General features: G+C 39.8%; 2 protein-coding genes across 3 annotated transcripts in view; both read left to right on the top strand.

The window, feature by feature from the left end:
- Positions 1-1,611, top strand: part of CIB2 (calcium and integrin binding family member 2) — a 31,076-nt gene extending 29,465 nt beyond the window's left edge. For both annotated transcript variants that reach the window (XM_065733575.1, XM_065733576.1), the window contains one exon: positions 1,562-1,611. In XM_065733575.1, the coding sequence (XP_065589647.1) occupies positions 1,562-1,583 (22 nt within the window). In that variant the 3' untranslated portion in view covers positions 1,584-1,611. The remainder of the gene's footprint in view (positions 1-1,561) is intronic.
- Positions 1-13,044, top strand: part of ACSBG1 (acyl-CoA synthetase bubblegum family member 1) — a 99,413-nt gene that overhangs the window by 70,312 nt on the left and 16,057 nt on the right. The gene's annotated exons all lie outside the window — the stretch shown is intronic.

Genomic DNA, 13,044 nt, shown 5'->3' with positions numbered 1-13,044 from the left:
TTAAAGCTGAAGACATTTGCAGATATGAGATCTGCACCACAAATTTTTGCCTACATCTTTCCTGCTCGAAGTCTGAATTTTTCTTAGGATGTTATCAGTATCTCATTGTACACGTCATGTTGTAGAGTGAACTCTTTCATAATTATACCAGTGTTCAGAATCTCTTCTCTTACAAAGAGAGTGTTATTCTACACATAGTGCTTTTTCTTACTGACAAGCTTATTAAACTTTATATGATTCAAGGAAGCATTCTGACTTAACTTACCTTGCCATCTCAGCCTGCAACCAGAATTCAAGTCCTTGTAGTTACAGTGTCTAATTCATGGCACAGTACTTTGCACATAGGGACTGCACATCTGAGAAATGCCTGAAGCTCAGCTGCAATAGAACATAAACGCAGTCTGTAAAGTGGCATTGTGAAATGAAGAACTGAATCGCTACTGTTTGGTCAAACTACAGATATGGTGCTGCAATGCTGAGTCCAAAAACTTACCTTAGTTTGGTTTTTACACCATCCTGTATCATCATCGTTATAGCAAGATGAAAGGAAAACATGAGTGTTCTACTTAATACTTTCTTTTTCCTTAAAATGCAAGCATTCTGGACGGAGTAATTACTGTGGTAGGATCCTCAATAGAATGATTCCTGTTTAGTGAGGATTTCAGAATAGTGACTTTCAATGATACTGAATGTTAAGTCAACGTTTTGCTCTGTCAGATACTCATTTTCTATGTTAGATAGTAAGTGGCCTTTATTAGTGTTGTAATAAGTTGCCCCAGAGACTTAATCAGTGGCAGTTTTGTGGAAGTTTTCTTAAGTAAATACAATATTATTGTATGTCAGAAGAAAAGTGAGAATATTCCCATTGCTTAGATGCAGGCCTGAAGATTGGCTTTTGGGTTCTTATCAAGAATTCAAGCTTTGTCTGAATATTAGCATCCCTTGCATTTGGAGTAGCTTTATACATAATTTCTTACATTATGTAAAGAGCTGTCCAGAAAAAGATTTTTGCAGATTGAATGGTATGGGTGCATTTCAATAGTAATGCTGTAGTTTTATTGTCTGTCCATTATCAATATCATCAACATATGACTGAAAATTGAAAAATGTCTCTCTGTCCAAAAGATCTTAAGAATTCTAATCAAACCAGAGTTAAAAATTATTATATCTGCTTTCCAAATGAGAAATTCTTTAGATGCTGTCACTCTTCATCTTATGATTCTTATGACTCTTAATATGATTCTAATGGCAATTCATTTGTTGATATGGTTATCTTCCTATTTTTTAGTCATTCTGTAAGAAGGATGACAGTACTTTCTGGAGTAAAATTTAGTAGGCTGAGGAATGCATTTCATCTTTAAGTACTTCAGTGTAAGTGGAAATGCACTTCTGTTTGTTTGGGGTTTTTTTTTGCTTTCTCAGATGTCCTTACTAGGAGAAAGACCAAGGAAGAACAGACTCAGAGACTTTACAGAACCCCTTTCTTTATGTGTTGTGAGGAAAACATTGCACGTAATGATAAATGTTTATGTATCTCTTAATATTTTTGTTTCCTTTGCAGTACCTTCCACATAAGAATCTGAAGAACTATAAGCGAGCCAGTGTTGTCAGTCCAGCCTATCTGAATCTCAGGCGCTTTAGGGGCTTTTGTCCTCTCCTTGTGGCTTCTTAGAAGTCAAAGAAAACTGAAATAATTCTGGTCTGCAAAGAGAGAGAAGCATCATGTGATCTACAGGATATTTGGAACAGTTGCGTTTTTATCTTCGCTGCTGGCCGAGCACTCTGGCAGAGATGGTTGATTGCTGGGTTGTGGTTGCTCTCTTTCTTTTTGTTTTTTAACAGAATCAGAATGTCACTAAGGGTATTTCCACATAATTTTTGTATTTATGAATATTTAATACCGCTCTTAAAAGCAAAAAAAAAAAAAAAAAATTGCTTGGGTGACTTCTCCAAGGAGAAAAAAGCATGGGCCTTAAATAATGAGATGCCTCTATCACTGTGTTGTACAGCTGGGGATCTTGCATGGAAGTAATCTTAGGTGAAAGAACTGCAGTCAAGATCCAATTCCCAGTGTTGAAGACAACCACATCCCAGGTTTGCCTTTCAGTCACTGAAATGGCAGTTGCTGGGTTTGGTGCTTACCTTCAACTAATATTTTATGGATTGTCACGTCCTTATGAAACTTGAAATATTTGCATTTTGTATCTGATTACTGCATATGTGATTTACTTCTTCCCAAGAGAAACCTTGAAACTGTGTCTTTATTCTCAAAAGGAGTCTTGCATTTTATTCATTCTGTGGTCTGATAGCATTGAATAGGAGAATACAATCATCTGTAATCCATGAAGAAATTAAACAAGCACAGCACTATTACTAAGGACATAAAAAGACATTTTCTATCTAAATCAGCTATGCAATCTTTCCCATAAAGTGCATGAATGCAGCTCAATATTTCTCTTTGGTCTCCAGCTGGAAATCAGCTAGATTTTTTTTTTTTTAATTCCAGTACTGTTTAGGTACTGTGGCCTGAAGACAATCATACATGTATTACTGTTCTAACAGTCAATAGAAGGGCTCTGTCACTTACATGGCTTCTGTATCAAAGTCCTAACTATTAAAACTTTTGACGCATTCTGTTGTGCTGTGAGAATTTGTGGGCTAAGCACATTAACTTTCATTCTACTCATCATTCCAATGTCTGTAACTCTAAGTCTTTCAAGGTTGAAATATGTTATGCTTATTGAAACAATTGATGAGTTTGAACAATTGAAAGTATAGAAATTAAAAGCTTTTCTATTTCTGTAGGTGTGGCAATGCTCTCTAGGTTGGAACCTGTAATGGAGGGTAAGCTTGAAACTCGGCTTGCTGTTCATATATACACAGTATGCATCAAGATACATTTATTTAGCAGTAGGGTTGGATTTTAAAAGCCTTGGTGGAAATCTCGAGTATCTGAGGTGTAAAAGACTAACTTAACCTAAACGTAATGAAAACGAAGCTTCTATATCTGCAGTAGTATTTATTTTGGACATTTTTTAGTGTGATCATGTTTCTAGTATTTGTAGTATTTTGTTACTTCCTCCTGCTCGTTACTTCTTAGATAAAGGACTTGGAGCCTGAAGTTCCTTTGATTTATGTACCTGAGTTGAAAGTAACATAAATCAATCCTGATACTCAGTTCTGATTGAGTAAGAAGAGATTCAAGGTTCGATCTTCTTTATTTCTAGTAGATTAAGTTAGATGAGTTAGTTGATTCAAACAGCTGGTGAGATATGGGCATGGAGAAATTATGTTATGATTACTCCCCATTCATCAGGATGTCAGCCTGATAACTTCCCATTGCTTTTGAGATGACTTTAATCTTTAAATCCTTGTGAGATGCGTTTTTCTGTCACTACTATTACGTACCATAAAATAACAACAGGTTGCAAGATTCTGAATTGGGTTACTAAAAGGAATTGACCTTCGTGTTTATAAGTGGATCTGCGTTGAGGGAAGCAATAGGTCTTTTGCCGCCTTGCTTTGTCCTCTCTCGTGCCCTTTGATGTCACCTTAAATGGTGGTTGGTTACCGCGAAACGGCCTTTGGCAATGGCGACAGTCGCTTTGGGGTTCCCTCCCGTTTTCTCCGCGGCCCTTGAGCCGCGCCGCCGCCAGGGGGCGCCCTCGCAGCGCAGCCCGCGCCGGCCGGGCCGCGTTTCCCGCCCTTCTGCCCCGTGCTCTCTGGGCTTGAGGCGGCCGCAGCACGTCTTAAAGTTGAAATGTCCAGTAGAAATTAAGCAAGTATGGGCTTAGAGAAAAGCACGTGCTTTGGAGACTTTAATCGATTCAGATTATTTTCTGAAGTAACCTAAAGAAAGCTAGGTGTGGAGTGTTTGGTACCAATGTTTGTAGCGTGGGAAGTACCACGCTGGTCAGATCAAGATCCTGACTTGAAGTGACAATAGAACTGGGAAGAACTCGTCATCTTGTTGCCCAGTACACTTCAACTGGGACAGACTGGAAATGAAATTGGAGGTGGGCGGCATTAATGGCAGTTGGATTGCTGTTGTCCTTAGAAAGACATGACTGAGAAGTGAAGGACACCACGAGCAGATGCTTTGCTCCTTCCTCTGTATCATTTTGCAGTTCTGGGTGTCTGCAGAGATGCTGGTGACGCAGAGAGAGTATCAGATTCTCTTTGGTGGGGAAGAGGAAGAGACTGCAGGTGGTGGAAATGAAAGAGCATCAGGATTACGGGTGAGAGTGCCTTTGCTTAACTGGAAGTTCTGCCGTTCTTGTCTGTGAAAGATTTTTACAGTCTGAACTCTGAAATTCCCTGCTGCCCTTTTACTTACGTCGCCTAATTTGCAAGACCAAGGGCAAGCCAACCGCATCAGGCTCCTGTGTTCTGCTAGGTTGAAAAGTAGGCTACTCATTTCCTCTCTTCTCGGTTAAGATTTTCTGAGATCTTGAAAGCTGTGACTTTATCTGTTTTGCAAACGTGCGGTGAGTCTCGTAGCGTGCTGCTGAATGTCTGCTCACAAACCTCACTGTACAAACTCTGATTTATTCCCTCTTCTCTAGTTCTGTGCACCTATGGGTTGAGGCTGTACGTGCTTAAAAACATGGGCCAGAATGTTTTCTTTCTGCCCGAGGATTCTGGGCAGCAGTCCAGCCTCCTCCTCTCTAACTGTAACCTCCCAAATGCAGTCAGTGGAGGGGGTGGCCTGCCAGCAGCGAGAGATTCTGGCTGCTGCTGTGGGAAGGAGCTGAACAGAATGGCAGCTGATGGTTGGAAGGCATGAAGGAAGATCTAGGTCCTGCAGGAAGAGCACTGTGGGGACGCAGGTACAAACGGTCTGTTACATGGCAGGAAATGTTCTCAGCTCAGTCTCAGAAAGCCCAGCTCACGCCGGGCCAGCTTCAGCTTTGCAGAGCACTTTCATCCCTGGTGCTCGTGAGCTGCTCCTCACACCACCCTGGAGACAGTCCTGGCAGAAGCTCGTGCTGATCGTTAATAATCCGGCATTAGTAATTAACATTCTGTTTTGCTTCAGTGGCACTTAGAAATAAATTAATTTTCAGCAGCCATCTTTCCCTTGAGAGAAGATGGTTTGCTACCTTGGAATCTGTTCAGCTTTGTCATTGTGGCCTCGGAGACCCTGAGAGAAAAATAGAACGTGGGGATTTTAACTGAAGCACTTTTTTGGTTTTCAGAAAATGGTCCTGAAGCATTTTTGATACAGTAAGATTCCACACAGGAAAAAAAAATTAAAATGTAGATTCAGGGGGAATTCCCTCTGTAGGAGAAATGTGAAACTGGAAGAGAAGAAATTTGCTCAGCCTAAACAAACGGGTTAGTGATGCACGTATTCATGTGTTCTCAGAAATTCCATTCCGGGACATTCAGTGAAGTTTTCTGTGTTGGAAAGTTTTCCTCTGTCCTGTGGTGATTTCAGTGACTATCTTTCTTCTGGTGATAAAGCCAGATACGATAAGGAAATGTAAATACTCCGGATTGCAGTTCCACACATCCTGGTAATGTCAGTAGTGCTACACATTACTGCTTCTCAGGTCAGTCTTTAAACTTCAGCTTTCTGCAGAATTTGATAACAAATATTTCTGATGAAATGACTCAATCCCATGTGACTCACTTGCATTAGTTTTCCATTTCTAGCTGAAAAAAAAAGAAAGCAGAATACGAAGAAAGAAGAATGGCATCTAAGAAAGTTGGTGTATGTCAAGGTCTTTTCCTCATAGCAGGGAATTCACATTAAGTACTGGGTTACTAATGCAGCAAGTCCAGCTTGAATTGCTTGTTTGCTTTACTTGCTGTGGTAATTCTGCACTAGCCAGTTATCCTTGAGGGCCTGGTCTCAACAACAGGAGTGCTCCTACTGATTTTAGTATAGTCAGGCTTCAGATCACACCCTAGACTGAGGCTGTTGGATAACAAATGATAATTTCTGAAGAAATATTAATGAGCAGGCACAATCAGAGGTAGAAAATATATTTACTGCATGTGTTATTACTGTCTTATTCCTTACGAGGCAATACGTAAAACGAGAGAAAATATTTTAGATTCTTACGATGGATTTCCTGTAAAGCTGAACAATTATTCCAGCTAACATTCCATCTCATTTGCTTTCATGTAGGGTGTACAGTTTGTATGCAAACAGGCTGCAGGTTTAACACTAAATAGCATTGCCCTACACATTCTGAGTAAACGTTTGACAAATGCTGGGAAAACCAAAGCAGATAGTTGAAACAGTATTTGCATATTTTAACTGCACTCCTAGTGAAAAACTTGAAATTTCTCATCTCTTTTTGAAAGTCTCAGAGCAGCATTTGAAGGTTTGCTCCCGAATCTCTGTCATGTGTTATATATTAGTCAAAGGACCAACTCTGTGCAGCAAGGTTGGCTTCAGGTCTTTCAGGTCTGCCAAGGAAACTGGATTTTATCCTGATCTGCAGCTGTAGTAATAAAGTCCACTGTCATCAGTGTATCTTCACTGAAAGTTATAACTGTGTTAGAGAAGCAAGCAGATGTGCTGCTGACCTACTGGTGGTATAACTATTGCTTGATTTTTGCTCATTTTCAGCAGAGAGTTGGTGGAGCACAGTATTTCTGCAATTAACATACTGTATTGTGAATACTAGTGCAGAGACAAGGTTGAGCGTGTAGGGAAAATTAAACCTATTGTGTTAAAAGATCCTACAAAAGTTCTGACTTGTCTTAGTAAAGTGAAGATGAGAGGTTTAACACTTATGAATCCTATGCCAAAATTCAGAACTCCTGACTCAATGTCCTACAAAACCTTCCCACTCTCCCTTTCCTATTTACCTGAAGATATATAACACAGGTGGAATTTTTGAGTTGGTAGCTCATCTACCTCCACTGAACCTAATAATTTACAAATAAATGTGATTCTTCATGGCATCGGTTCTTATTAATCTCCATTTTATGTCCCACTAAAAAGGGGAAGATGATGAAGTGTAGGCAGAGGAAAAGAGTCAAGGACACTTCCTCAGTTATCAGCTGATAGATTTATCCTGCCCCGAGGTAGGACCTTCAGTCACCTCTATGATTGCTGAGGTAGGCATTTTCTGAACTCTTTTTCAGCTTAGAAATCCTTTCTAAGGACAGGAGGAGAAGATGATTGTGGTGGTAATATTTTCATCGAGATTTGTATGTGATTTTTGTGATTGGGATTTGCTTTCCATCTAGTACTATCCTATTAATATTTTTGCTAATTGTGATACCGTGGTGACGTCGCTAGCTACGTGTTTTTCTGTTGAGTTAATTAACTGACATTGGGGCCTTTTTTAATTTTAATTTAATGCTTTTTCTTGGCTCACAATAGAAGACTAGATTTTTATTGCTACCAGCTTTGACTTAGAAACCACCTGCAGCGTGGAAGGAGTCCCTCCTGGCTGTCCTGCAGATCCACATTAAGCAGTACTGAATTTACACTTTTTAGTGCTCCCACCGAAAGTCTGACAAAAAGGAAAGGTGGTAGTCCACAAGAAACCCTGATCTGCTCATTTTCCAGTCCCTGGAAGTTGCTTACAACTTAGCTAGTTAGCCTAGCAAGTATTGATAGTTCTTTGGTTTGCAGATACAGCTCCAGTCTGTGAGTCAGTTGATGCATGATCAAAATGGCTAGCTTTCATTTATAGAGCATATATTTCTGACCCAGGCTTTCACCTGTAAGCTTTACTATCTAATACCTTCAGCTTGCAGAAAATACATGTAAAGGAATGAATGATTGAGTTTCATCACATCAAGGCCAACTGCAGCACAGCATGTATCTTCTTACCCAAGGATTCTGTCACAGTAACAAATCAGCTTTATATCTTTACAAAGAAGCCAGATGAAGAGTGCTTCTCAGCTACAATTCTAATATCAGTGGTCAGTGACTTCTTGCTCAGCCTGAAGTGACTTTCACAACCTAACTTCCAACGTATCCTCAATGTTTAGTAAAATGTGTTCTGTAATGCATGACTGTGGAAAACACCCTAGATGCATGTTTATCAAGAAACTAGCCTGAACTGGATTTCTCTTCACCACCACCCAGAGAAGGGGATTTAACTACACATCCCTCTGCTCCAATCAGAGTTCTTGTGGTCTTGTAAAAACTGATCTTTCTAGTCCTACAGTCTTCCATCCTCATGTTAAAGTAATGGGAGGGTTGCTTGTTACATATAGCTTGAGAACAAATTTCTTACTTATAGATGAATAGAAATGTTTACGTTCAACTACAGTTGGTTGTACTTTTCATAAGAGCACGAATGCTTTTGTTCTTTCCTTTGCAAATGGTTTTAAAATAAATAGGAGTGGAAAATTTGTGATGGAGTCCATCAGGAAGTGCTTTTTGCTGTGCTAATTTCACCCATGTAAATGAAACGTTCTTCCTACAAATGAGAAACCAATATGTTTGGTGGACAAGGACTGAATCTCTTGTTCTAAGTGTTGGACCATGTGATTCATTTATGTTGACATTAATTGGATCCAATTCCCATTGTTGCAGAAATGTCTGCATGGTGCAAGGTGACCCCAAGTGAACTTCACGGAGCTCTCCACTCAGACAGTAAATTGTAGTTTTGGGTAGTGAGGGTGCATTCAGTCCCAGCAGTAAGATAGGCATACCAGTACAGCTCTGTATTTATATACACACTTGTCCTGCCAAAACACTGCATTGACATTGTCCTCCTCATTCATTTTTGGTTCTTTCATTAATGTTCCTGACACCTTTCTTTTTTACCCCCCTCAACTTTCTGCTGCAGTATTTGTGAGGATGCATCTCTATGTAACACATTGTGTTACATAGCCATATATAATATGTATGTTATATATATATTCTGAAGACAGAGCTTTCAAGAAAGAGAATCCAAGGTCTTTTTGGTTTGTTCCTTGATGCCATGCACCTCCCCAAATTCTTTCACCTTTCAGGAGACATTAGTTCTTCATTAATTCATTCTTAATGAAAAAAAAAATTTGGGAGAGCTGCATCTCACTTTGAGGAAATAATTTGTTTATGCCAGTGCACAGCAGCACTGTAATGGGGTAGACATCTGCTAACTGCTTGCAATTAACTCAGTTAAACCATCAAAACATTCCAGATAAAAATTTGATTGCTAAAGCTTCAGTAAGCTGCATTTTCCACAGGCTTTGTGAAGAGTTCATAAATATCTTAATGGGGAATGCATGGTAAGAGTTCATTATTGCTAGCTGTAAGCTGGCTGTCCTTGGGCTGATGACATGTCAAGATACAGTATGTTCTGCAAAGCGTAAGCATTGTTTATATCTGATATTTTTGGTATTAAAGAAAGGTGATGTTGCAGAAGGTAGTTAGGATTTGAGGTGGAGAGAATGGAAAGTATTCGTCTTCGATAAACCAAATTGGTTTTGGAGCAATTTTGAGCATAAAACCATAGCTTAGTCTTCAAGGACTGGCATTCCCCTATCTCAGTCATCTACGTTTTGTATCTTTTTCTAAGATAAAGATCTCTCCTTCTATGGGTACACAGAATTTCTATTGATACTAAGGTAACAGGGCCAGAAAAACTGCTAAGGCCAGGTAAACCAATTCTGGGCAATGCTCTGATGTAAGGCCAGATTTGGCACATACTGCTAGCAGAACTGGGTACTGGAGACCAGTTGTCTGGATACGAACTGTTCCCTTTGCATTTTCTCAGATCATATAGTTGTTTGGTAGTCCTAGTTAGAAAGGACTTGAGTTTCGTTTTGGTCCAGATATAAGTGACGTGACTTAGTCTTCATTCTGTATTTCCTTGATTTCTCTCATGCTTCCTGTCTTTTGCCAAAGCCAAAAGTTCCAAAACAGAAACCTACAGGAAAAGCTGTCCTAGTAATGTTTGTCTTGAACAGAAGCAAACAGCAAAATACATTTCCTGCAAAATAATTTTCTTACGGCAAATGTAGCTTGTTCTAACCAGTCTGCAGATTTTTAGATAAGCTTTCCAATTACAGATTCTTAAAGCACATATAAATGTCTTTCAGATTTTCACCTTTAAATTCTTTTGATCCTGCTCAGCCTTGAGAAATGTGTTTTCCCTTTGCTAGAACACTTGCTTTCTTTCTTGTAAAGGAGTGAATGGACACATTGTAAGTCAAGAGGAAAAAAGATTTGAACAGTGATTTGCAAAGAGCTCAGTGACCATTTATTGTTTCTGACTAATATCTATAAGCACCTCGCAGAGTCCTCATCAGAAGAAAAGTTCTTTTCTTAAGCATTTAGGATGGAATTCTTCCCACTGAAGTTTAAACAGTGGAGGATTTGCTCTACATCAACACCTGTTGTTTTACTGTTACTGCAAGATAGAGGCTGGAGCAAGCAGACTTTTCAGCTGTGACATTTAATCCATGAGTGGATTAAACTGAGCGTGCCCCTACAGCTGAGAATTCCAGAGGATCCTCCTTCCTCCACACTGGCAGTGCAAAGGCGGGCTTCTGACCCGAGGAGATGTTTATGGATTCTGAAGGACTCCAACGTGGATTGTACTAACCTCTTTTGCTTTCTCTCTCTCTGCTCCTACTTTTCAGGATGACTCTTCAACATTTCCTTTCTCTTTCTAAGAAAACATCAGTGATTGTCAAATGATTTTGGACATCCTTCCAATGTAGGTCTGGGTTCATCTTTAAGCTCTTTTGTCCAACATGACTTATGCTGCCAGTGCAGGGAAGAAGAGTAACGTTAAGCTGGCCCTACGCTATATTTCACTCTGTAAGACAGTATACGTAGAACATTTTTGGTCTACTCTATCTCACTGGATTTTTCCTAATTCTTGCAGTATGTTGTGCTTCCATGTAATATGATAAAAAATGGCAGAAGGATTACATAAAGTCTTTTGTTAAAATCTACCCCATGAACTCCTGTGATCTTTCTTTTCACTGGACCTTTCTTCGAGATCCCATTATATGTTTGGTTTTTTTTCATAGGTCCTCCCCTGGGAAGTAGAGGTAGGTTACAATGGAAAGAAGTTCCACAGTAAGTAACTAACGTAATGAAGCCTCATTGCTTCTGTATCTCTTGCCCATTAATCTTTTTTTCTTTCAACAGTCCTGTGAATTCATCTGCTTATCCCATCAAACTTTGTCACTGTTCTGTAGCCAGTCTGGATCTGTGTGAAGCCAACAATTATGTGTGCTTGCATTGTCCTGCTCACAGCTACAGTCAGGTAGTTCTGGCTTTTTTGTTCATTAAGGGTCTAATTTGACCCTCTCTCCTGTACGTGCATACCAATTTCTGTGGGTTTCTTTACAAGTCAGTTGACAAATGTGTGACTAGCAATGAAAACCGCCCCTCACTGAAGTGTGTAATTATTACCGCGAAGGGAGAATGTGGAACAAGAAAGGAGCATCACCTAGTGGTTAAAGAGTAACACTGGGGAACGAAAATCCGTGAAATCCTTCACAATGTACAGACGGCACAATTCCTTGGCTGACTTGTTTGTATATCAGGAAAGAATTTGTTCTGGAAATGTAATAACAGGATGTTCTTCGTGGGCACTGCGGAGAAGCAGGGCAATTTAGAACGATGTCTGACGCAGCTGAAGGATGATGGTTTTGGCTGTATCAGAAGATGTAATTGGGTTGTTACCAGACAAGAGACAAAGCCATTCTTGCTTTCTTTTCTGTGAAAGGAAGCAAATTGTGCTCTTAGTGATCTCCATTTTTGACTTGTGACCTCACTTTAATTAAAATAGAGGTGCCCCTGTGCTGCTTGAAATTTGCTGAAGGTTCCTGTGCTTCTGTAAATATGACAGCATGAGCCTAAGATATCCACTAACTCTGCCCTCTGTACCTCAGTATTTGATGACAGTCACTCTTTTTCTTCCATGTTTTCTTTCCTTCTTTTCTTCCTTTCTTCCTAAGAAAATCAAAATTTGTTCAGGAACCATGAATGCTTATATTCATCACAGGATAGAAGTGTTACAATTGTAGTGCATTAGGCCAGTCTCATCAGAGTAAACACAGCTTTATTTGATAAGTGTAGTACATGGCCATTGTACATTGTCAGCAAAAGGGACTTACTAAAAGAATGGTGGGAACAAAGAAAAGCCAAATATTGTGATGTTTGTCAGGCTTCTTAGTTCTCTTGGAAGTATAACTACTATTCCACTGTAAGCAAAATTCACTTGGCTGTTGTGTTATGCTTAGAAATGACTTCAAACCAAAGATTCTCTGGGCCTCCCCTCTCAGCAGGAGAGAAATCACAGCCTTGAGATGCTGCTGTATCTGTTTTCTAGGCTTTTGCTAACAGCAGAATGTCACCTATCCCATCTGTGCATTCTGACATGAAGACTTGAAAGGAAGAAGGGAAAGCACTGTTGTCATGTATGTTTCCTGCAGCAATTTAGGAATGTGCTGCTGTTATTTACCATTCCACATCTGATCTGTTTTGAAAAAGGGCATGCATGAAATAAGGAACTGATGTCCCCAGGAAGGGGAACTTGTTTACATGAATCAGCTGTAAAAATAGGGGATTCTCCTGCTTTGTGTGCTGTAAGGAAGCTGAACAGCAAACTAAAGAAAAGAGAAGTACTGACAGAAAAAGTTTTGTGGGCTTAGGAATTAATTCTGTGAGTTGCTGAGAGATACAGTTATCGATAACCAGTGGCAATCACGGTGCAAAGAACAGCCTGTGCTTCTCTGACTTGGTGAGATAACATAACGGATCAGGGACAAGCGGTGAGGTTCTTGGGAAGACTCCCATGCCTCGCTCTGTTTGTTTGCTGGCAGAATATTCTCTGTTTCCTCACTTGGCACATTTCTTATCAGTAGGCGAAACCCAGAGAGGAGGACTGGAAGAACTCTGCAGTCCCTTCCGTCAGTATCAAAACAGAACCCAAGGACAACCATGCTGAATATTCGGGTTCTTCATATCCTTTGTGTCCTATAGCAGAGAATTAAAATGTCTGGCATATGACAGTCACTTTTTACTGAAAAAGTAATCCAGGGATTTAAAAACCCAGACAGAGTAGAAAGCTTTTGAGAATTCAGGATTTCTGGATACTTTGAGAACTTCTGAACTGTCAT

This window comes from Cyrtonyx montezumae, unplaced genomic scaffold, assembly GCF_038088225.1.
Source record: "Cyrtonyx montezumae isolate F1298 unplaced genomic scaffold, pur_monq_1.0 scaffold_17, whole genome shotgun sequence".
NCBI lineage: Eukaryota > Metazoa > Chordata > Aves > Galliformes > Odontophoridae > Cyrtonyx > Cyrtonyx montezumae.
Note: the sequence above shows the minus strand (reverse complement) of the source record. Positions and strands in the feature narration are given on the sequence as shown.